Here is a 26550-nt window from a genome sequence, read left to right as displayed (position 1 = left end):
GTCATGGATTAGAAATCATTTGGCCTTGTAGCTATGTTGCCTAAGTCAAATCCATTCTTACGATTCAGAGTCAACAAACCAATGCTGTAATAGTTTGTGGTAGAAAACTCTGATTGATGAAACCATAGAGGAATACATTTGTGTTACGCTGAATTTTTTTGTCTGACTTTCTACAAGATGGAGAATTTTTTAAATGGGAATGTTTGTCAGCCAGAAGAATGTGTCAGAGGTGTCTGATTCTGGCTCACAATTTCTATTGTAGTACATCCCAGCTGTGTTTGATGATCTTGAGGTTAAGATTCAAATTCTTTGAAATCATCTTCATCCAGCCAAGCTAAGCTTTGTTTACTGCCGAACAGTCATGCCATAACAGAAAAATCTGAATCACAATCGATTTTATTGCCATTATCGGTAAATTCAGAACAAGGATTATTATTCTGTCATTTTTCTTCCAGGTGAGATATGAATGGTAACAATAAAATCGAAATAAAGCTCGACTGACGTATTAAGTGATGCTGTGTAATGGAAAAATAAAGCATAATGGGAAATAATCGTCTAACCCCAACTATGATTGTTTAAGAGATGTGTCACAATCATTTTTGATTGTGGTTACATCAGTGGCAAAGTCATCATGTTCATCTCTATTTTGTGTACAGATGTACACAATTGTAAGAGAGAGGATACGGGTTTACATCATCCCCTGGATAACAGGAAAGGGACATATAGGATATTTCGGGCAGGAAGAACGTGCGCGTGTATTTGTGCTCTGATTGATGAAACCGGGGCCTTCCCAAGTGTTTTGTTATTTCCTGTTGGTTTCATTAAACAGTAACAGAACCACAAAACTAAAAACAAATGAGGTAAATTAGTAAGTTGAGGTAATAAATGCTACTGTTTTCAATTCAATCACATCATTTCCTCTATGAATCTGTTTGATATCACCTTCTGCTCACCTCTGACATCCTAATGTGTCTCAGAAATGCCTTTTTTTTTTCTCTTTAAAATGTACTCTGTGTTGCTGATTGTGTGAGGAGTGGTTAGTTTTGCAAAGCTCCTTCTCCATTGGGGACCGAGGTGGAGCTCATCCTGCTTGGATTTGATCAAAGGATTCTTCAGCATCCACAGAATTACTATAATTAGATCGCTTTGCTGAGTACTGCCCACAGCATCAAAATATTAGGCTCTGTTTTAGTGTGAATCCAAATACTTTTGTAAACGTGGTTGCAAAATTATAAAGATACTGCATTATGACACCTTTATTTCAAATGCCCCATTTAAGAGCAGTGCGGTCTATTACCTTGAAAAACCTTGGAGAAAATTGATGATCACTCAAGCAGTAAAGTGCTCACCCCGTAGACCAGCAAAACCAGAGTCACAAGCAGCCTGCTGGCCGTTTGATTGTTTTTTCTCTTTCCAGCACGAATCCCAAAATAAAATATACTGCCTTTTTTGGCTACGGACGTTTTGTCATGATCAGGATTTGTCTCGTCAAACACACTAGCTTTATTGGGTAGAAATTAGTAAGCGCTGATACGACTCGCTGTTATTGTTCACCATTTACAAGAACGACGTAAAATCTGCAGATACACAAGAAAAATCCAAGACTTGCCTCTTTTCATTTGTACATTGGCTAGTCACAGTGGTCACCCCCCTTTTCCCTCACACACGTCTTTGATGTTCGTTTCCTTTCGTCTTCTTTTTGCCCATTAAAATAACACCAACATTTTGTTGTAATATCTCATTGGTGGACCAATCCTCTAAAGTCACAATACTGATGACATTCATCATGATGACATTCTATTGGGGAATCAAATCAAGATAGACAAATCTCAGTCGCCACAATACATAAACTACAATGTAAAAAACACAACTTGTACTTTTAAAGTATAAATAACTGACTTTAATTATATATACATTTAAAATATAAATAACTGACATTTATTTCAATAGCGTAACAAACAAAGCAAATTTACTTCAGCCATACAATCAGTCATTTTGTAATCTCTTCTTACCTTTGTTGTGAAATTCAGGAAAGCCAATTTTCACACAAACAAAATTTAATACATTCAGATTTTAGTTAAACCATTTCTTTTTTGCACTGTGTATACGCTTTGCCAAGGATCCTCTTTATGGATGTTAAAGTTAGACTCCAGCCATTGGTGTGACACACACATCCAAACTACAAAACTTTCAACAATACACGGAACCATCAGTGTGTTCGTGTTTTTACGCAGATGCATTGTAAAAATAAATTGTAACCTCAAAGGTGCTACCTCAGTTGTCTTGGATCCTTTTCGCAAAGCACTTGGGTCATAATTAAAGCTCCTGCTGTTCCAAAGGAAAGCATAGAAAAGATTTGGCTTTGTCAGACACTTTATAAAAAGTAATTTCCTCATGTTTCCATTGAAGCTGGAGATAAGCAAGGAATACTGAGGGGCAGACAGGTTACAGTTTAAATCTGTATGAGGCAGACCAAAACATTCAGAAGAGCTAATATGTAAAAATGTACTTTTGAACACCCACACATACACAACAAATGCATACATTAACCGCCTAGCTTAAAGGTGACAATGTTTTTCTAATGCCAGTATTTTCGACCACCACAAACCAAAAATTCTTTATTTTTTAAATGTCACAGTTCAATGATTTATTTACCTCTGCACTATATCCACTATCCGTGTAGGCAGTCGTGGTATTTTTTTGCTGTACGTTATTTGGGAGATAACCCGCTGAATAAGTGAAAAAAGCAAAGTCGTGACAATGAAAGACGAAGGAGGCAAATGACAAATACGCAGGATAAAAAAAAGAAAAATTCAGAAAAAAAGCTGTATGGGAGGAGATTTGGAGTGGCCTAATTAAAATGCGAGAATCCTGAGAGGAATGAATTAAGGAAATGTCAGTTAGGCTGAGCCAGAGGAGGCGAGATTAAGAGGCACAAGATCAACTACTGTCTGATTGCTATGTCTCTCTCGTTTTTTATAAATCACTGGTGCTCGGAACATTGGTCTTTAACAAGAACAAGTTGGTACTTGTAATTGTTAACTATTAGAGTATACACTCACTACTTGGTCACTTATTTGGTACATAGACAGTCTAAAGCCATTGAGGGATGTACTAGTATATCAGAAACTGTTCTATTAAGGAGATTTTCTATGCCTTGCAAAACAGAATGTGGAAAAACACATATATGGAACACGAGTATTTGTATTCAGTTGTGTAGACCTGCGCAAGGTACGGCTCTGATGAGACATCCCACCATAATCTTTGATAGCCCCTCACCGTGACCATGAAGTCTCAATAAAACATAAATTATGTAATGCTTTTATTTTGAAAGTTGTGCTTTTATTTTATGTGCACGTGAGCTTGCTGGTACAAGCGAGGTCGCGGGCAAGATCTACGACTTATATCTGCAGTGTTGCCAACCTATTTATTTTCGCTATATTGGCTGATGACTTAACTACCCTTTCTGGCAACTATTTTTCCCAAAAAAGAGAGTAGCAAAATTCTAACTGTGCTTGTAATGTTAGCAAAATATCCTGCGTGGAGCCAAGAGGGCCAATGATGATACTATATGCAAAATTTTATAGCAGCTGCTTCAATTCCAGTAGTATTGGAAACAACTGATGCAACGTATTCCTACAACATTGTAAACAGACCCAACAATAAACTACCGTAATTTTCGGACTATAAGCCGCACCAGCTAAAATTCGTGATTCAAGGTTCAAAATTTGCCAAAAAAAACTAGCGGCTTGTAGTCCAAAATTTACAGTATATCCATCCATCCATTTTCTGAGCCGCTTATACTTATGAGCCTCGCAAGCGGCACAGAGCGGGACTTGAACCCCAAAATTGTGAGGCAGACATACATACATAATGTACCTCTTAGGAAGTTTGTGTATAAATTATTAAATAAAACAACAAAACTGAAACACCAGTGCTCTCTCAAAAAGTAGTGCCACCTTTTAATTGAAGCAACTTAAGGTTTTCTCATCCTCTTGTTCTGCAGCACTTTGAGAGCTGCCAGTGTATTAGCAGCATGCTTCCAGACTTTCACCCGCTGTCCCATATCAATTTGCCCTGTAGGGAAGCTCCATATGGGGCCGACATGTTTCTGCTGTGTTGGGCAATACCACAGCATACGCACACTGTCAGACTGCTTGTAGAGTGTATTAGAACAAATGACATCGACTTGTCGATTGTCAACATAGTGGAAGGAAGAGATGGAGGTGAACGTTGAGGGGGAGTGGGAAGAAGAAAAAGATGCATACCTGATGTTATTTAAAGATGATGAGATGACATATTGACACAAGACAAACAAGAGGGAAGAAAGACCGATAGTTGCCAGGTTACTTTAAGTACATGATCAATATTTGCCCTTCTCTTGAAATTGATGCATGGAAGTACTGCTTAGGTGAAGTATCCTTAATTTAGCTTTACTGACTTGCTCATCGGCCTTGACCTGACTATGTCGATGCCGAGACAATAAGCCACTTGGATTGCATTGATAAGACTGTGACTATGTTTACAAACAGTCAATAAACCTTTAAAAAAATAATAATATTGGGAATATTATGGTTGCGCAAGACCATCTAAACACCGTAAAAACAAGATCCCTGGGTTACTCTTTTTCTAACTGCCCATGTGGTCGATGGTCATATAAACGCATATCGTAATACCTCCTTTGAAGCTAACATTGATTTGCGCACGCTCTATCCACAAGGAATCTTAATCTTTTGAGTACCGGAACTACTTGTACGTGCAAACTCTGGTGAGCAACCCACTCTAAATACACAAGCAGAGGTTATTCGAAATGTTTCAGAAACCAGAATTTTGACCTTAACCAATATTGACTGCTTGTGCACATAGTTTGTTATTTCAAATAACAAAATAACAGCAGTCGAATTCACATTTCACACAAGATAAATACAAGTACATTAACTCCAAGCATGGACATGCCAATCTTCAGCACTCATGCACACTATGGGTCTGGCCCAAGCAATATTTTGTTTCTTACATTGCCGAGCCTCACACTGCAGAATGACAACAGCAGCAGCAGCAGCAGCAGGTCATTAGTTTCAATCCAACACGAGATGGTCGCAATCCCCCTCCCACTCCCCTCTCAATTCCCCACAAAACATTGAGTCAGCCAGGTGAGGTTTGACATAAATACTGTCATCATTCATTACGGTAGCCTTAAATCTCTTTCTGAACTTCAAACAATGTGGCAATGTGCTTTTCAGGGTGTCACTGTGCTACAGGACAGGTTTGTACTGGTTCTGTCGAGTGATAGTACTACAATGACTTGGGGGGGCTGCACGCCATTGAAACTGTCATGCCCTATAATGAACAGTAGGCTTCAGTGTGAAGCAGCATGCACGTTTGTTGTGTGAGTTTGTTCGAAAGAGAAGTAGGTCAGACCAAACGCGGCACATTAAAGGAGACTTGACAGACTGATGTGGTGACAATACGGCACACCGATGTTAAAGCAACAAGCACTAGCAAATAAAACCAACATGTTTTTCTTCAGCATCAAATTGTAACCAAAGTAGGAGATACACATGCAAGATAGGGCTTGGCAGTTTATTGAAATTTAATCGCAATTTCAATCGTATCATTAAGGAAAACACTTCTGGGCTGTGTTTGCAAATTCTTGTGTTGTGAAAGCACTTTCTTGAAAACACTTGTTTCTATTTTAATTTCAAGTACATTAAAAAAAAACTTGCAGAAACGCACAAATAGCAATTTTAGTTGAACCTCCCAATTCCAAATGTTTATATCCCCATTTGTTGTGAGCATGACAAAATAATATGATGCTTATAGTTTTGCATGACATGAAAGTATGACTCATAATACATTTACCATAGATGCATGCTCTTTTACATGTCTAGATCTGTAGCTGTTACCTCAGCATTTCTCACAGTGCAGGCAGTGTTTGCATGCGCGACTGTGTTTCTTTTCGTCGTGACATTTCCATGCCAGGTGTGACAAATGGCAGGCTGAGAGGAAACATTTATTCCCTGTGGTGAGCTTAATTAGCCTATCAGCTAAGCCCTGGCACTAGCTTGTTTTGAAGACCGCAGACACACACACACACACACACACGCAAATTTATTCTTGAAAATGAATCCATCAGCAAGCATAAACACAGACATACTACATACAGCAGACAAATAACATCATGAAGAACGGAGATAAGTGGACACTGCTTTTAAATGATATGTAAATCATAGCAGTAATTCTTATTTTGCGTCTCTGGCATCACATCTAAAGGGACTCGGTGTATTTTCTCCATTAAAGGTTAAATCGTTTACAAATTGGCTCTTTCCTCCAGCGGTTAGCCTTTGGTAGTGTGCAGAGGACATTTAAGGCGAGCAAGCAAGACTGGCAGGAAAGAGATAGTGTTTGTCTTTGTTTCTGCTGTGTGTCTGTTTCTACTCTAAAAGTGCATCATTGCTGTTTTACACCTTTGTACATTGTGTTCATGAGGGGAAGGTCATCGGTCCAATTCAGTCGAGTGCCAAATAGAAAATCTGCATGTGGCGTTTGGTAATAAGTCAAGGAATAATCCTGCCAAGTATGTACTGCTACTAATACACGCAAAACTGCAAACTGAGAAATGGATGAGTGGCCTTTCAGGGCTAGTCTTTGTCTTGGCGTTCCTTTTCGTGAGGGCAAATTATAGACATGATTGGCTGCAAGAGACTCCCTGACTTCTCCTTCAGGTTGGTCCTTGTTAGTCCGTGTGCACATCTGCTGATACACGAAATATGAAAGCCCAAAATGTTGCTGATGTGTCTCCCTAGTCAGCACAAGTCCAGATATTTTGATGCCATCCAGGTAGTTAAGAGTATTAGGATATTAAGAGTAGAAATGTGGGAGGTCAACATTGTAATTTGACCACATTGTGTTACAACTTGTTGAAAGCTGTAACCGGGTCCAGCGGTCCTGCTGCTAACAAACAGCTTTTCATGTAGGCGCTAAAAGATTTGGTGGGATTTTGGAGGGGCTCCATGCTGTTCTGATGTGGGATTAGCGGAATCAATCAAAAGAGTCTTGCGCTTGTTGGTGGATTCCTTTTAGGGTTTGAGCTGATTAACTGGAAATGTTACCAAACTTGTTGATTCGTTCTGATCACCGTGTGAATGTTTTGTATGAGCAAGAGTTACTGTAAGTCTAGTCACCCCTTTTTTACGAATAGCAAATTCTTTCTGCCACCTACTTTTATTCAAGCCATTTGCGAGACTTCTTTGAGTGAACTGTTAACATGAGAATTCTTGGTGATTGAAGCCTGAGGGTTTATTTGTTGGTTGCCAGGAGACCAAGGTTTATACGTCCTGTGCCACTTGATGACGAACAATGAACATGTTATTGTGTATGATGGACTGCAATGTTTTTAGTGTACACTGCATGCAATGATCATGATGATGGCTAGCGTGTTGTTGCTAGGTGAAGGACACAAAGTGGTTTGATAAGCCTGCACTCGACTACACTATACACAATAAAAAACCCATAAAGGCTATACCATGCAGTTTTACACCATTGCAACATCTGCCTGCATTGATTTCTTTGAGAAATTGGCCACAGTGTTACTAAAAGTGTTGCAGGAAATTTCAGGTTTGATTGCAGATAGTCCATCCATCCATTCTCACGTGTCAATAAATATTTATTATGCAACTGACATATTTGCCCTTCCAGTGTTTTCTGCTGACCTCAACAATTGTCTCCAAAAGCTACACAAACCTGATACACAGCCTAAAACATTTCTGTATGCCTAACAACGCGTGATTAGAAGACTGTGACCAGATTGATAATATTTGCCCTGGAAATCACTGGAGCCCTCAAGGATCTCTGTTGGACTGTCATGCATCATGCATGAATGCATCCATGACTCCTGGAAGTGAACACCCATATTAATCCTTGGTAATCATCCCCCCACTTAATTATAGTCAACGCAATACATTTCGTCAATATAATGAAAATCAGGGCATCAAGGACAAAATTATAGACCTACCCAAATAACACGGAATAGCACAATTTGGAAATTGCTTATTCTACAAGAATTCCTTTCTGAACTAGCAGCTGGGTATAGTATGTGGGCGAGCCTCAAATGCTTTTCAGTTGGCGTGCTAGTATGTAGTCCTTTTTGATGCCTGCTTTTCATCCATCACCTCTTCCCGTTGGTAATGTACATACCGCAGTATACAGTAATACTATATCATTTGTGATTTTATGTACTGTGTGTATACATCTGTCACTATATAAATATACGGTCAGCAAACATGTCTATATAGAAAGCATTTACAAAAAAGAGAGCTATTGGCTTAAATGGCTGTGCATTTCACAGTTTGAGGACAATGCAGTGCAAGGCTCTCTTACCTTTGCTTTCTTAATCTTGGGTGAGAGACAGTAAGTCAGAGGCAGTCAGCAAACCATAGTGACCTAGCATGACAATAAAACGACATCAAATCTACCAAGTATGACGGAGAGTAACCATTGAAAGCCCTGTAAGTGATTTTTCACATTTGTACTAAATCTAAAAAGAACTGGTAGACAGTGCAAGGTTGACTGAATGATGTAAGTTTTGTTAAGATAGCGGAAAAATTGCAATGTCAAGATTCGAGGAGATAAGAGCATAAATGATCATTTCTGTTTGTGTGATAATATGGACCAAAGTAAAAAAAAAAAAAAACAACTAATTAAAAGTGAGTTGGACAAGCCAAAACGTGTTACAATTTTAATGTCTTCCTGAAATGACGGGCTTGATCGAATATGACCGGAAGGACTCTCAATATGTGCTGCGCAAATTATTTGCATTTATAAAATAATTCTAAACAGAGGGTAAGAGTTGATGCCTCAGTTTTCACCACATTCAACTGAAACAAATTATGAGCCATCCAACCCTTCATTGCAGTCAAGTAATTATGAAGTGCGGTCATCTCATCAATACTATCAGCATTGAAGAAAATACTAAATCTGGTAATGAACCACTGATGTGTGGGTTAGGGCGACACCCGGGTCCCAGTTATGTAACAAGGCAGATTCAGAAGGCAGACCAACGATATTCTCGGAACACTCCCAGTGCACACCATACATTCACATGTTGTTCCCACCGGCCCATTCATGCAACACAAAAGGACGAAAGGGGGAGGCTTTCCCGTTCCACCCCCAATCTCTCCCATCTCCTCCTCCTCTACTCTTGTCTACATCTCTGCTGTTGCTACTGTTTCTCATGGCCCCTTCTCCACTTATCACGTTCACCCCAATATCTTTCGCTGCTGTGCTTCACCTTTGGTCTTTTCAGGGGCCTTTGTAAAAGTTTTTCTGACTGTCTCATCATCTGCAACTACTAACATAAAACCATACACCTCCAACACTTGTGACTGCCCAGATCTACAGAATCCACCGTGCAGCATGTCCATGCAGCGGTGCCACCAAAATGGGGATGTCTGGTGTCACAGGCAAATCGCCTTCATCTCGTCCTCTCACAAACTGCTGGCAAAGAGACACCACCCCCCACTCTTTTCTTCTCATCGCCGTGGTGAATGGAATTGCATGGCTGTGCAGTTCAATCACTGTCAAACGCAAAGAAAAGGAGGCTCTTGTGCAAAATTTCATGATTCACAATTGATTAAATAAGGGTGTCATTTCATGGCTGAACAGGGAGATGTAAGATAAGGCGTGCTACGGATTTTTCATGCCTTTGTGAGATATGGCTTCGCCTAATGGGCCCCATTCAAATCTGGAGCTGTAAAGTTTGGGGGGACTATTCACACCCTATATGAGTGAAGTGGTAAAGGCACCCAGCATGAGGGCTGCTAGCGTCTTTCCATGGTTTCTCTTTCGTGCCTTTCAGCAATATAGACATCATATATTGTATGTAGCTAAGCCATTTTCATTCCTCTTGCAATTTGGAAACTCCCATGGTACGTCCGACAGGAAAAAAATAGAGGATACTAAAAAACGTTTTAGGTGTAAAAGCAGAAAACAGAAATTTGACCAGGTAGTTGGATATACGGTATGTGGGTACTGTAAATCTAAAACTTTGCCTTTCATCCTGGCTGACTCGAGTGATGTAAAATGCATCCTGAGCAAGTAGTGCATTAGTTCTTTCTTTATTGAACCATCTTAAAAACCATAAAAAAGGACTGTCTCCCTCACAGAGCTTTAGTGTCCTTGCATTATCAGAATGCAAATTTTGATGCCGTTTTATGTTATGTTTGTATATGTCACTGTAGTGATTATTACACTAAAGCTTGAGTTGAAGAAAGTCGAGAATGGAATTGCAATATATAAGAGAAAAAATGCATTTTCCTAAAATTTTTCATTTATAATATACAATACGGATGGATGGACGGACGGACAGACATGCAGTTGGGTGGACGGGTGAGAGACAGGTGGTGGATGGATGAATGGTTAATGTCATAAAACTGTCATGGCTTTAAGACTCAACATTTACCTCACGAAGCAATCGTGACAGCAGTCTCCTGTGGAAAAATCTGTTATTTGATATAGTCTGTCATCTATCAACCACAAAGGCCGACTATATTATTCGTTGATTTTCTCATGATTATCTCTCCCTCGGAAGTAATATCGAGCCTATTAGCAGGGGAAGTAAGCAATATCAGAATCATTGACAACTGATAATAGCCATTTAGTCTGATAATAACAACCATACTGGCTGATATTGTGTCATTTGAGACACCAAACCTGTCTACCATTTACTACAGTATGACAGTATTCTCTCGTCCTCCCCCCTTTTCTCTCTCTCTCTCTCTTGCACACACACACACGCACGCACACACACACACACACACACACACACACACACACACACACACACACACACACACACACACACACACACACACACACAGAGACTGCAGGATGAACGAGTCCCATTGGTAAGCAGTATGTGAGTGTGCAAACAGGTTGGTTTGTTCAATAGAAAGAGAAGAAAAGTGTGACTGTAAATGTGTGGTTTAGTGATCCATCTGTGTAAGCCACCGGGGTGCAGAGCAACATTTTCTTTCTTTCTTTTTTTAATGGAGGAGAAGCAAACCAAACCTCGTGAGGCTTAGGCAGGCCGGCTTCACTTTTTCCACATGCTCAGGGGATTTGAGCTCATTGTTGAGTGTGGGTCGTTGGTACATATGCTTTCTGGAAACCTTTGAGGTCATTTCAGGTTGTCCCTTAACTCGATTTCACCTCAATCAAGATTAGCGTAAAGTTCTTTAAAAGGATAATCTTGACATCAACTCATTTACTATTTTTTCCCCAGCACAACATTCCCACTGAAACATTCAATTAAATCACGTTCTTTTCCACAGCTGAGCAGAACTTGAATTAAATTAGGTCCATTAAATGGTTCATTTATATTTCAAGCATTATCTGCTGCTCTCATTCAAAGCAACATTGTATTAATTGCAATAGATAAATTAGCAAGATATGCCGTGCTTGCAGCAACCGGTAGTAAGAAATGTAATGGTCAAGGCTGTAAGTGCAGCATAAAAATGCGTGAAAAGCAGATGAAGAGCAAAATGTATTTCTTTACCAAGATAGAAAAATAAAATTCCCATTGCATCCCCTGACAATAAATAAATTGCCCATTGGCAAATGTGCGAATGAATGTTTCTTTATCTATATGTGCTCTAATGATGATAAGTAGCATCCAAAATGTTTAACACCTATTTGATAATAAATACTTTGTGCAAAGATGAACGTTTACACACATTCATTTATTTTGTAGAAAAAGACTTTGAAGTGCTATCACAATCGAGCGATAACATAAATAAGGAATAAATAAATAAACATAAGTGCACATTTATAAGTGGAATTGCTATGGCAATAATATATGTTCCTTCTAGCTCTTTTCTGCATTTTCACAACCACAAAAGGTCCCTTGGACTTCTTGTTTCAGGGCACCTAAGAGGCTTCTGTGCATACCTAACGTCAATCGTTGATTCAGAGCTGTTGCTAATCATACATCTCCACATGCTTACATGTGACCAGCATCCTTTCACTTTTAGCCTCTATACGGATTTGATTGCGGTAGCTTAAAGACTGGAAATATTCATTGCTTGAAACAGCAATGTAGCATAAACGTTTTCTCTTTCATCATACTGCTGAATGTTTGCGAGATTCATTTTAGTGTTCTGCAGTATTTTAATGTTAAACATTTTAGCGCTAATGTTTCAAAAATACACAAAATAATGAGTTTTCATCTCCCAGAGCAGAATCCCCAGGCCTCCAACTCTGCTTTTGCCCATTCGCTTTGCACTTTCTTGTGGTGGAAGAACAGCTGTGAACTGAGGGTGTTTGTGTATCAGGCTCCAGTGTCATACAAGACTCTGCATCTTGCTCAGAGATTAACTCCAGGTAATTAATCTGAGCTCGTTAGCCATATGGCAAGCACGTTCAGGCCAGAACGCAGCTGAGGTGATCCAACTCCCGTGTCCTCACTAATATGCATAGCACGGCCAAATGCGTTTAGTAATGAACTTCGCAATATGTTTGCGGCTGGTGTGGTTGTCTGCACGGCTGCTTGCTTGTGTCGCCATAGCGCTGGCCCATTTGATGGCTTGCCTTAGCCCTGTCCCAATGGTGCACTGGTTAAAAGGAATCTTGCTGGGTGGGCGTGGTTGGACTGATGCACCGCTACCTTGCTGTCCCTGGAAGTAAAAAAGACATTCAGGAGGAGGGGATTGCAGATTCCTTCCTCCCTTAGAGCAAGGGATGATATGAGGGCCAGGGGAGGAGAATGACAGGTGCGGGAAGAAAGATAAGTTCCTTTCCCTGAGCCACACAGGAGATTGGGTGAACCAAAAAGAAAAGTGCAAAGGGAAAGAAAGAAAGGGGGACAGGTGAAATATTTTCCCCTGTGGCAGAGGAAATGAGGAAAAGTCAGAAGTATCGGCCAGCTCTGTATGTGAGGAATGGACTAAACCATTCCCAGAGGGGAGGCTGGACCACTCTCCCATTCTCTCAGTGTGGCTACCAGTGATGGATAATATTCATGTTTTCCTCTTTTGCTATTTCCTCACTCCTCTGCATTGTTTGTGTGAACCCTGGAACGCATGCCAGGCAATTCTCGGTTGCGGTTCCAATGCATTCAGCAAATTTAAAAAAAAAACATTCCCTGTAGCAATCCATCCTTGCCCCATCTCCAGTCCAACTATTAATTCTTTGCCCCACAGCTTCCATCTTACAGCATGAGATTAAAAAACAACATTGCCAACCAAGTCCCGAAGAGGAGGAGGAATGGTGGAAGTTGCACAGTATGGAGATAGTTCATCCAGAGAACTGTCCCCTTTTTTCTCCTTCCAACATACTTGAGGCTGGTCTCATCTGATCCATGTCAATTAATTGCAACGAGTCATGATCCCGTGATGAAATCAGTTAAAGACTTTGGATCAACATTTTTCCACGACTTATCATGTTCTGCATCACGAGTGAGTTGAAGCCTATTCCAGCTAACTTTGGCAAAGTGTTGGGATCCAGCCCGGACCGGTCAGCAGTCAATCACATGACACGCAGACAACCAAGCATTCACATTTGTTTCCCAATTTCCAGCAACACAGAAGCAAGAACATGCAGAAAGGACAGAGCAGTGTTGACCACATGCTCCATACTGGCAGATCCTTCAGAACATTATACAGTACCGTCTACATCTGGATGTTTTTGTTCACAATAAAAACAAATCAATCGCCGTGATATGATCTATAATGTGATTTCAATGTAGTAGCATCCTTCCAAGATCCACATTGTGAATGCAACCCAATAAATTTTTGGTTTAGGTTTTTATGAGCTAAACAAACGTTTTGTGACTAATGGTGCTTAGATCAGCCCCTTAAGTATTTTCTTCTCAGGCCTGTATTTCTTTTTAGGTGATCATAAGCATAAGCAGCTGTTACACGAGGGATTACCACCTTCTGTCCGACAACCTGATGTTTTGAACTGGAATAGTGAAGAAAACAAAGTCTTACATAGGATGGGTAGGGGTATTGGAGCGGGGAGGAAGGTGTGAAATAATCCTGGGTATAGAAAAAGAGGTGTGAAGCTAAGCAAAGGGGAAGAAATGTGGAGCAGAGGGGCTGGATCTTGATTGTGTGAAGAAATGCGTGAAAAAAAGAACTGGAGCAAGTGAAGGTGAAAAGAAAGGGGGGAGATGACAGGTAGAAGCTCAAAGGTGTATTGGATTGTGACAGGTCTGCTGGAAAAGCAGCTTAAAGGGATCTTCTCTTTTATTCGTTATTACTTCCACAAAGAAGGGTTTTCCATCCCTGTTTATGAAAGGGTAAAATTCATGTGGAAGGAGTGGATCTACGATTAAAAAAAAAACCTACAAATTATTTATGTATGATGATGTACAGTGTCGCGCTGTTCCACTTCAGGATTCCTTGCCCTTTTTGTGTTCTGCTCTCTTTCTTTCACTGAGTGGGACAGTGCGTCAACTGTGTAATTGTGTTCAGGGAAGGTGCTCGTATAAAGGAAAGGTTGATGACAATGCGTCTGGTTTCAGGGTAAAAAGCCCGAGAAAACCAGTGCTCATAGTCCAAAGACATTTCCATCCTCGGCTGCTAGCGTGAATAGCAGCTAATTCAACGCCCTTGTGTTCAGCTCTCCCGCTTCCCTTCTGTTGTACATAGCTCCGTTTTCCCCCCACCTCTTTTGGCGCCTCTTTTCTGTCTTGTAAATGCTGAAGCACATCAGGGAGCCTTGTTGTTGTGGGCTCTATCTTTCCCCAGCTGCTGTTTGCTGTTCCACCTCCCATACTCCCTATTTTTTCCCTCCCACCTCTCCCCCAATGCATCTTGCAAGGTGTGCAACAGTGACGTGGCTGCAAGGCAGCTTTCTTTCTTTTGCATCTGATGCATGACAGTACATTTTGCTGCAACAGGCCAGCGCTACCCTAATATCAGCACTCCTTCGCCTCACGATCCATTCCCTACTTTTGCTCATTGCACTTTTTTAATGCACTCTCCATTGAATTCAGCTTCTTCTGCTTCAAAGATAAACTGTTGGTTCAGTCCCACACGCACACAATCTCATATGACGCCTTCCTTGTCACATGCCACACTACAGTTCCTTCTTATTCTGAGTCTCCAAGTGAAAAGAATTGTACACATGCATGCACACACGCTCGAGCATTAACAGCCACACAAACTCACAGTCATACGCTGGCCCTTTATCCCCTTTGGGTAATCTGTTTACGATGAGCTGGGGCCATTTGAGGGAGAATTTAATTGAAACCGGGCTAATCTGATGATGGCACGGAGCAACAGCCCTGTGTCACCTCCAGTCAAGTTGCACCTTGTAGTCCTCCCACTCAATACCTCAATACTTAATTTCATGCCACACAGTTCAGTGCATTTTGTTGCCCACTCAAACATGCCACATTGATTGTTAAAGCAAAGTATGATATGCTCCACGCTCGCTCGCTTCTCATCTTGTGTTTTTCTTAATAGTGTGGCTCCGCTTTTAGAATCCCTCACCATTTAACAAGCATTCCTCTCTCTACTCTTTGCAGGATGGATACTACTCCCATCGTCCCAAGGAGAAAAGCAAAGTGGACAGTAATAATGAGAACTCTGTACCAAAAGACTTTGATAACATAGACAATAGCAACTTTGGCGCACGCTCGCAGCCGCATCGGCAAACCGGCAGGAGGCAGCAGCGAGAGCATCTGCAGGAGAAGGCTCATGGCCAGCAGCAAGTCTGGCGTGACAACTCCCCCAACTTGGTTCGCAGCTCCAATGAAGTGCTACCTTTAAGCCACCAGCCACTGGCGGTCGCCAACAACTCACGCCCGGGTGGTCAAGGTGCGGCTGCAGGAGGGTTACGGCATCACGCCGCTCACCAGGCCCAGCACAGGCATCAGCACCCGCACAGAAGGCAGGCGACTGCAGCGCCCCTGGAGGTGACCTATGACCAACCACCCGAGTGCGAAATCAGTGGGAAGGAAGCCATCTCAGCTCTGTCCAGGGCCAAAAGCAAGGACTGCAGGCAGCAGATTGCAGAAGTCTACTGCAGACACAAAGAGGGCCAGTTAATGCCAGAAAAGGTCACTCGCTACTGCCCCTTAGAAGGTGAGCTCATGAAACATCTTTCTATTTTGTGTTCATAAATATTTTTTGATAGGTTGAATATATGCAGTACAAGCACTGAGAATCGCAAAAGGACTTTATTCTGACTAGGGTTATAATAGTTTCGTATTTTTAGTGATAATTATTATTTTTTCTTTCATTTTGCCTTTAATACGGTTAAAAGTTCTAATGGTTGCTTTTATATTTGAGTACTCCCTTAATGAAAATATTTTTTCAATTTTAATTTCAGGAAATTCATTATGTTGTTAACTATAACAACCTTGATTCTGGCCAGTATGGTTCAAATTAATTGGTAAAAAAAAAACACTGAATTGCCACTCAATTGAAAGCCAAGAATCATGATTTATTTATTTTACTACGTGTAATTGGTATTGCGGAAAATTAGGATGTTGTTTGTTTTCTGCCCATATTGGTTTCCAATTGTCATGTGTTTATTATTCTAAAATGGCTATGCGTCAAAATTCTTCTTTTCTTTTTCAAACCGCCAAACAGACAAACATTTGCACATTTTTTTTCCACCTTGCCAAGCCTGCCAACAAAATCAGAGGACGAAAACAAACTGGGGACAAACCGAGAACAACATAAGTAGCATTTTGTAATGTTTTCCAGCAGTAGCAGCTGTCAGAACAGCTTCACTGGACCTTGGCATATATTCTGTTATCTCTAGACGTCTGCTGGAGGCTTGAACATCATTCACTTCCCACAATGTATTATCTGCTGTTTTGACGTTGGTGGGCTGCCCTGACTTCAATCCAAAATCACTCCAACATGCTCCCTCTGGACCGGACCTGGGCAAAAAAATGACTAGTTGGCCACATTGCAGTCTCTATGAAGTCAAAATAAATTGTAAAATGTGTGGTGCTTGGATTTTGAAAGAGCTATTTTAATTTTGCTGTGCTTGTTTGTGAGCGGTATCACTGAGAAAGAGCAACAACTTCTTTCTTAAGTGTTGCCAAAATCATGGCAATGTTGCAAAAATGGCGATTTTTTTTCAACTCTTCCAGCAACAATTTTTCAAACACGTAATTGGCTACAATGCCAAATGAGGTCCTCATCTAGGCAACATTCCTGCATGGTGCAGGGAAGAGAGCCAGGGGGATTAACCCTGATAATCATTTGGGAGTCTCAACTAGCTGACTAATAGGATTTAGCACACTTCAAATTGTAGGAAATTGATGCACACTGTAGACATGTTTTCCTAATTATAATGGTAGCATCTTATTAAAAGAATCCAGTTTAAGTTCATTTGGGTGTGTTTCATGTGGAAAATGATCCTTGACCTTAACCTCACAAAACTTTACTTGGGATGAAAAATATTGATTTCATAAATCTCATTATATTTGAATTGTTTCTTTGTACTCTTGTAACACAAATATAGTATATTATCTCTTTTTAATCTGAAACAATGTTGGTATACTCACAATGGTCTCCAGCCAATTAAAAACTAGGCAAACGCCTTTCTTGTATAATTGCCCATTCTTAAGTGACGAGGACACACGAGCTGTCGTATGTACCGAGATGGGGTTGGAATGAACATATCGTGTCAGCAGGCTTGTGCTCTCCTTCGAGAACAAAAAGCACGGTGACATTGCAACTTTTGTACATTCCCCTTCCCAAGAGCAGGGGTGTCATTTATCGGTGCCAAGCTCTGTCTCACCAACCCATTCGAACTGACGGTGCGATCAAAGACATCAAGAAATAGAAAAAGCCTTTCCCCTGGTGGCTGTCCTAATAGCAACGGCACAGCTAAATTAAATCACTTGTCGGTCTTACTGTCCTTCTGCCTGGCTGCTGCCTGCCAATGTGTTATCGCTCCCTCTTTCCTCCTCTATTCCCATCCCAATTCGAGTCCTAACCTTGTTAGCACAAAATTGTCCAATTTGATTTGATCAGTGTAGCGTCCTTGAGGCATTGGCTGGATCAGCAATTGTGTTAGATCTGATATTTGTATCATTGAATGCTGGAGGAACATGGTCAATCTCTTTGTTTACCATATGCTAACTTGGCTAATAATATGTTTGGCTTGCAATGCATGCTTCGGGGCTTGGCAGGGAGGGCCTTTGTACAGTAGCATTAGTGGGACCTTTTGCCAAAATTACATTTAACCAGGCCAAATAGCATCTGGCCAAGAATGTAAAATTGTGGATAATTTAGTAATTGCCCCAAATCCCCCCCCCCCCCCCCCAACAAAAAAAAAAAGCCTGCCACAGTTTGGCTTCAGCCGCCAGAGCTTCAAATCAGCTGGCCGCCTGGTTGATGAGAAGCTCCAATGGCTACTTTCTCTACCTGAATTTGACACATCTGTCAATATACCGTATTTTCCGGACTATAAGGCGCACCTAAAAACCTAAAATTTTATCAAAAGCCGACAGTGCGCCTTATAGTCCAGTGCACCTTATATATGGACCAAATTCCCAAATTTAAACTGGCCCGAAGCATTGTGTCATGAAATCAATCATAAGTGGCCCGCTGAAGACTATGGATCATTATTTTGTGATTATAAAGTAATTTGTTGCGTCTGAAGTTGAAATAAAAAAGATAAAATGGAGAATGATTTGATTTGGATTAAAAATCTGACATGATGCATTAATGGTGCGCTTTATAGTCCGGTGTGCCTTATATAAGGACAAAGTTTTAAAATGGGCCATTCATTGAAGGTGCACCTTATAGTCCGGTGCGCCTTATAGTCCGGAAAATACGGTATATGTATTTTTGACTGGCGATCTCATAAATTGATGAACACAGATCTAGAGATTCAGTCCCACTATATTCCATCCTCACGCGAGCATTTTAAACTGATGTTATGCAAGATAATTGAGGACAAGAAAAGGATGAAAGCAGATAAGGGAGGGTAGTTTAAAGAATTTATGCTGACAGGAAGAATGATGAAGACTCTCCAGTTCATGAGGAGACATTTATCTATGTCTCTATTGACTATTTTTTTTTATTTTCCTGCTGTCATGGTTATTTTGTTGTAGGTCAAAATGACTCAATGGCAAAAAATGCTTAACCAGTGTGACAGCATAAAGGAAGTTCTCACACACTTAGCAGTGCTCATTAGTTCAGCTATCTCAGATGGCACACATTCAGTGAAATAACTGGCCCAATTATCCATGTGTAAAGCAAACCAGTGAACCTTCTTAGCCAGCCAGTAATTAACATTAAGTCTAAGACAAACTAAAAATAATTCTCTCCTGGGATCTCTGAAGCTGAGTGAAGTGCAAGAAACAAGTGCCAGGGAATGTCAGAACGTAACGATTGTTGTAATCAGGTTGTTAACCCCAACCGTCTTTTGACAACGTCCTGCTGGACACCTCTCCTAAAATGTGTCTGTTAAATAGCGGGGTTTAAGGCTTCTTACATTTTGATACTTGGTTGTTAAAGCTGAGTAATTACAGGGCCTTAGGGCCAGACACTGTGTTGAGTCGGGATGGACATTTTGGGAACTATGACCTCTTGGGGATAAACAGCTTTTGTATTCCTTTGGCTTCTCTATAGACAGACTCTAGGGAACCAAAGTCCTAAAGAAATTATGGCACATTTCAAATTGTGACATAGTACTCCTACGAAATATAACCCAAAATGAATCACCAATCACTTGTGTTTCCACTATGGTAATTGTCTCTGCATTTGACCACGTTAATTCTGTGGTTGGGTGATACAATAAATTGGTCTAACCGGTCCCACATTACAGTGGAGAGTAACCAACTTTGAATAGCAACATAACAGGCAAATCAATCAGTGTCTGGAGATTAAAATTATATAAAATAATTCTATGGAACAGGAAATGAGTTAGTACAGCACCAAATACGTCAGCCAAGAGGACGTGACTATGAAGGTGAAAGTAAATTAATATAATCAATTTTTTAAGACAAGATAACCTTTATTAGTCCCATATGGTGGAACTTGGTATCATTTCACCAGCAATAGTGGATACAGGAATTAGACAAATGCATGACATTTGTACAATAAGAACATTAAACTAAGTAGTAGTTTGTCAAAATGTTGTCCATGCTTACATTTATGTAATCCAATCTATCAACAATGTTATTTGTTTGCAGAATAGAGTGCTAACTTTAAATTTGGACTTTTGATATATGACTCATCTGATTTAATACGCTTACTTCCTTTACTATAGTTGAAAGCAGAAATCCCATATACTTTGATTCTGGCTGCAACTGCATGCACTGCTACAAGATTGATTCAATAAATACAATACATTTTGAATCCATCATTTATTAATGATTATGCTGTGCAGTATGCATAATTCTTATTTTATAATACACTGCAATAACTGTCCTGCCTTAACATTCTTGACAAAATGTAACAAATATGGAAATTTAGACAATTTGTTATGGAAGGGAATTTCTATAGAATGGCAGCTTAATTTCTATTTAGCAATCATAATAAAGCTTTTTGAATACGCTTGTCTTTTTTTTTTGCTGGTACAGGCAAAGCTAATGCTAATGTCCAGTGGGATGAGGACTCTGCAGAGAGCTTCCCATCAAATCCAGTCCGGATAGCATTTGTCCTGGTGGTGCATGGACGCGCCTCTCGTCAGTTTCAGCGTCTCCTCAAAACCATCTACCACACGTCCCACTACTACTACATACACGTGGATCAGGTGAGCTCAATTCCAGTAGAGGTTAACACTGCAGGCTTCCACTCAGTTATTCCATTTTTTTAAATTAATTATCTTTACCTGTTGATGCCACAAGGGACATGCACTGATGATGTAAAACAGTCTGCCATTAGCTTCTACGGACTTGTCATTCTGTACTGCATTCTGTCATATCATTAGTCTAATAGCATAAACGATAGTTTTTTTTTAATTGCTGTTACCAAACCTTAAAACATTTTTTACTCTCTTTGTTTTTTTTCTTGTTTGACTTGGGCAACTATGCTGTTTTCCATAGTGTGTATCCTTAAAGCCTAACATTGAATGCGTGTCCTTCCCCAGGAAAAATAGTTGGATGACGTACATTAGCTGGACAATCAATCAAAACTTAATCATGATTTTGATTTCGTCTACTCTCGATCTTTAAAACATTATAAAACGATTAATGTAGAATCAAAAACGCTTAATGCGTAGAACCGCGTGATGCGTTTGCAACTTTGCATTTCATCCCCTATTTAAAAATGTAACTGGTCTGTGTTACACAGATGTTGAACATACCCGGAGGGTTATTGCTTTAATTATTGCGGTAATAAAACCCCGCATAGTGGAATACCCCTTGCTGTTTTAAAACCTTTATACGTATGGACATACTGTAATTTACGAAACGCTTTTGCTGAACATGCATCCATTCTGATTTTGGGTCATGCTGTTTTTTTTGTATGAAAACCAGGAATAAGTTCAGACCCCGCCACCCAAAAAAAATCATTGATCACCAATCATAAATTTAGACCTCAGAGAAACATTATTTTTTGTCAAAGTAGATACTTTTAACAAGATATTTTCCAAAAATGAAAAAGGCAAAGGACTGTGTAGTACACAATTGTGGATAATGTTATGAAACGTATTGTTCCATATGTTCATAATCCATCAACTGTTTAGTAAAGTGCTGCAAGGAAGGTTTGTTGAAATATTTCGTCTTTGCTGCAGCGCTCCAACTACCTCCATCGGCAGGTAAAGGCCTTGGCTGCTCAATACCCCAACGTGAGGGTAACACCATGGCGCATGGCCACCATCTGGGGGGGTGCTAGTCTCCTGACCATGTATCTTCGAAGTATGGCCGACCTGTTGTCTATGAGGGACTGGAGCTGGGATTTCTTCATCAACCTCAGCGCTGCTGACTACCCCATCAGGTAAGGGAGGAGCCCCACAATATTGTCTGTAAACTAAATTGAGTCGAGAAAGGAGATGAGGAAACTGTGTATGTGATAAGATATTGGAATCTTTTCAAGAATGTAACAACCTGGACAATATGAGAGCTCTCAGTCCATATGGCAGAAACCCTCTTGTTAACTATGAGCCTTGAATAAAGAGTCTGTCACTCCAAACCAAACAAATCAATGAAGTGCTTCTCCAACACTTTCCCTTCACAACCTTCTTTTCCAAGTCTTTGTTCTCCATTCGAGGGGTTACATGGTGACCTGATTACAATTTAATTGCCCAAGGTCAATATATATTGACTTTTTCTTCCCGCAGTGTACTGGATAGTCCAAAAAGCCTATCTCAATTTTGAACATGTTTCTTTAAAGAGGCTGTAAAAGGCAATTAAAGGCCACCAAGCTCAAGTGAACTCCACACAATGTCATGAAAGTAATTTTATTTTAGATTTTTTAGGGGAGAAACTACCTTTAATTGAGCTTATTGTTCTTCTGGGAGTTCAGACTCTGCTACATTTCTGAAGAAGCCAAGTAGCAACTAATTAAAATGCTTCTATAAGGGGAGAGTTATCTCCACAGCACACATGTCCACCAGTTGGATTTAGTAAAGTTGGTATAATGAACAAAGAAATGTAGGATCTGATGTCTTCCAAACTGAAATTGGATTTGTTTGACAAGTTTAATCTTGTCCCTCCCGTCACATTGATGAATGTTGCGGACATGCTGTCTATATGTTTCTGCACCATGTCTAACTTCATGCCTTGCATCATCCTACATATTTGCATATTTATCCTGTCACTTCATGATTAAATGCATTTGTGAGTATGCCAAGGCACTGTTTTGCTCATATTTTGCATTCTCATTTGCATGAGGGTGATGGAGTTGGAGAAATAGCTGACAGTGGAGATTTTAAGACCCATCTGTTGGGAAATGAAACGATTGATGGCGCCAAAGAAGGAAGTGAGACACAGAAATGACAGGGAGAAGGAAGGGAGGGGGCGAGATCAAGCATGGGGAAATGGATGTTTTGGATCCGTGTAATTCTGCAAGATGCAAATTTTCATCATTGCAGAGTATGTGTATTTGTAACAGCTTGAATTGGACCATGTTCGTTGGTCAATGTGGTCCTTTCAGACTATTATTTTTGGCTTAATAATGTGTGACGGAGTTTTTAGAAGGTGATGAGCATCTCAACGTGTGCAAAATAATTTGTAATCCAGTGTTTAGCTTTATCATCTACTCTATTCATCCAATGTTTGAATCCTGAGTCTGTTCTAGTTCAATCTGAGTCAGCAAACAGTGACCGGCAGTCTTTCCATTGTGACCATACAATATTGGTGAGAGTCCAAATGGACTGAGGAGGTGAGGGTGGTCTCTCTTGCACCGCCCTGTCCTGACTATTGCCGTTGTTATCAGTGGGACGGGAGACAAGGCATTATTTCCCCTCTAATTCCCTGATAATGTCTGTCCTGCCGCATGGCTGCCCCTCAAAGGCAAGCGCAGAGCCATTCACGCTGTGTGTGTCCAGAGAGTCCAAAGGATGAGTTACATGCATGCTTTGCTAAAGAGTGTGGCCCTCTTTCCCAGCTTTTATCTACACGGCCTCCTTGTGCTTACCTTTTTCTCTTTTGAGAGCCTTTCATTGACTTTACAGCGGTGTTTAAAATGATTGAGCTTTGTCAGACAACTAGCTGCAGCATCCTTATCTTTCGTTTTGTGTCTCACATGCTAATATTATTGCTAGTGGTTTGTTTGCATATAAAAGTGTCATCCTCTGCTGTAAAAGGCATCAGTTTGTTTCAAATTTTTGAGACAAAAGTGCATAAGTTTAAAAATATTTGTATCTACTTTTTTTCCAGACGGACATGATTAATGTCATCCTTGTCAAATGTGTTTGACAATAACCCAGCAACTGTAACATTCCACTATTCTTCCGTGGTATCATATACGAACAAAAGTCCAAAGTATGTAAAAAAAGGGCACATTATGAATTTAACAAGACCATGGAAGTAACTCAGTGCCACCATAAAGTTTTATTGACTATGATATTGAAAAAAGTGCACAATTTTGACTTGCCTAGTGTGAAAGCAGAGTTTTGTGTGTGTACGTGTGTGGGTGCATGTGTTATATCGTATGCATACTGGTGAGAAACAGAGCACCCAAAGGCCTGACAGCAAGCAAACCCAACCCAAAGGACTCAGAGTGACCGCTCAGGTGGCAAAGTTGGGATATGACACTTGCTGAGCGTGCGTGTGTGTGTTTATGCATGCATGTATGTGAGTGTGCCTTCAAGCATTTTTATGCCTCTGTGCATGTATATTGTATTGGCAACGTGCAAACTAGCCGTCACCCAGCATGCATGTGTGGGTGGAGACAGAAGACTGTGTGTGTCTGCACAGCATATCATCAGTTCGACTTTATGGCTCAGGACGTCCTAAGATAAGCCCCCCAAGGCTGTGAAATTGCTCCTTCAAGAGAAAATGACATTAATATGCGTTTGTCCCTCCCCCCACTGATCCTTGCGCTTTTAACCACCCGCCTTGCCGCTCTTTCCGAAAGGCAAAGCAAAGTATCATGAAAAGCTCCAAAGCAGATGAAATGACTGGGGCATAGATAGAGCCTGCAGAGCAAAGCTTTTAGCTTGTCTGGCCTGTGTATGAGACAACGCTGCCCTGCCATGTAAAAGCAGCATGGAGTCTTTCATCAAAATAATGGCGACACAATCGTTTCTATGATCCCAAGTAGCCCCCGGGAAAAAACAACCAGAGCTGCTAAGGTCATGGAATAATCTGTCTTCAACTGTTGCGTTTTGTTTTTTTCTTCATAAAAATGTGTTGATGGGCAAAATGATGTCCCATCTCCACAGGTTACTGTCATTCTGACCTATGACGGTCATCGCACAAAAAGAAGAAAGAAACTTGAATTTGCAGCAACAACAAATTAAAAGTTTGAAAGCAACCTTCAGTATTTTTTATTTTTTTTTGCCGTGCTTGTTTTGATCACCAGAAGTAGACCTTCACATTCTGATTATTGTATTACATTTTTTCAATGGAACAATATTCAAAACAGAAATTTCTCACAGTGAAAGGCAGATTTTCACATTCATTTCACATTCGTTACAGAGTGTATAGCCCCCGTAAACTTCTACATGACATGCACGTGTTCTTCAATTAACACCATGACATTTTGCATAAGCCCCCTCTTTTCTCTTTGTAGGACAAACAAGCAGCTGGTGGCCTTCTTGTCCAAATACAGACACATGAACTTCATCAAATCTCACGGCAGGGACAACGCCAGGTGAGTCTGTGATTTGCCCTAAATAAAAATTAGAATCAACCCTGCAGCATTGCTTTTGTGGTGACCCAGTGAGGTCGCCATCTTTGCCGCTGCCACCCGTTGCTCTCTCGGCTCACCCCCAATGCCAGACAGGAGTCGCATTGCGCTCCAAAAAACCCCAACACAAATGCGTGCATGACTCAGCTTGACTCAACAGCACCTCTGTGCCATTGTAGCCACATTGCATCATTTGATCCGTCTTTCAGCATCGCCGGAAGAAATTAGATCACATTTTTTAAACCAGCTGCAATGTGACAAAAAATCAAAGTTCTGCTTGTTTAACAAATAAAGGTTTACATTATGCAAAAACAGTCTTTCCATTAAATGAACAAAAAAAATAAATATAAAAATTGCTTCATCAAGATTTTCAAAGCCAGTCACCGATCAGCAAGTTTGAATGAAATAAGAAAAACCATTACCAATCCAATGACTGCACGTGGCTGAATACGTATATATAATTTATACTGTATTTGAATAGCTGACAGATGCAACTACCACTCCCCATGAAACCAATTAGTTCTAAAGAGGCCCAGTTGGCTGAACTGAACTTGACTCCTCACTGCTAATACTTGATATGGTCAGTAGTAAAAGCATCTATAATGTATGTTGAACTTGTCGCTGTTGATGAAAGTGTATGCGGACAGAGCAACAGCACATTTAGCCCACTACCTTTTTTTTTTTGCTATAAGGCTGCTCTTATGATTTCCAAGTGAAATTTGCTGTATATTTAAAAACAAAACAAAAAATGTGGCAATTATGGATTGGCACTAGTAAACATGCATTTATTGACAAGCTGTTAGTTATGGGGTGCTGAACAGATGTTAGCTTTCCAATAGTTTAGAAATAGATCTTTGGATATTCGTTTTTTGAGCGCTACGCTGGCATGTGTGAAGTCTCACTCTAGAAAAGCTCATATGCCATTTGAATCCTACCATCCTGCCATCCTACAAAACTTGATCGTAGAATTAATTTGACTGAAATTACTAGATATTGTAGCAGCGGTTACGAAGATGTTTTAAAACGATGACTTTCAAAACTAATCTCTGGTATCAAAATTTACGGTCAAATAAGGTAACCTTCAATATTGTCAAATAAAATCATTGTGGAAGAAATGAGAAAATCTTTTTTCAAAATATTAAAGCGATTAAAAAACATTTTTATTTAACCATTGTTTGATTTCCCTTTTTCAAATCCTTTTTTAAGTCTTTTTAACTATTTATTCTTTTCTTATAGCTGTTACAACAAGGAAATATATTTGCCCAAAGATGATTTACAATTC

The 26550-nt window shown here is 40.2% G+C and overlaps 1 protein-coding gene across 2 annotated transcripts in view; it reads left to right on the top strand.

Annotated features, from left to right (window-relative positions):
* xylt1 (xylosyltransferase I) overlaps window positions 1-26550 on the top strand; it is a 66857-nt gene that overhangs the window by 16165 nt on the left and 24142 nt on the right. The window contains exons 2-6 of one of the 2 annotated variants that reach the window (XM_037251116.1): window positions 15527-15879; window positions 15922-16085; window positions 20555-20727; window positions 21709-21911; window positions 25152-25232. In XM_037251116.1, coding sequence (XP_037107011.1) covers window positions 15527-15879; window positions 15922-16085; window positions 20555-20727; window positions 21709-21911; window positions 25152-25232 — 974 coding nt within the window. Of the gene's footprint in view, window positions 1-15526; window positions 16086-20554; window positions 20728-21708; window positions 21912-25151; window positions 25233-26550 lie in introns of both variants that reach the window. The other variant, XM_037251106.1, reaches the window with a different exon arrangement.

This window comes from Syngnathus acus, chromosome 1, assembly GCF_901709675.1.
Source record: "Syngnathus acus chromosome 1, fSynAcu1.2, whole genome shotgun sequence".
NCBI lineage: Eukaryota > Metazoa > Chordata > Actinopteri > Syngnathiformes > Syngnathidae > Syngnathus > Syngnathus acus.
This window is presented reverse-complemented; position numbering and strand designations above follow the sequence as displayed.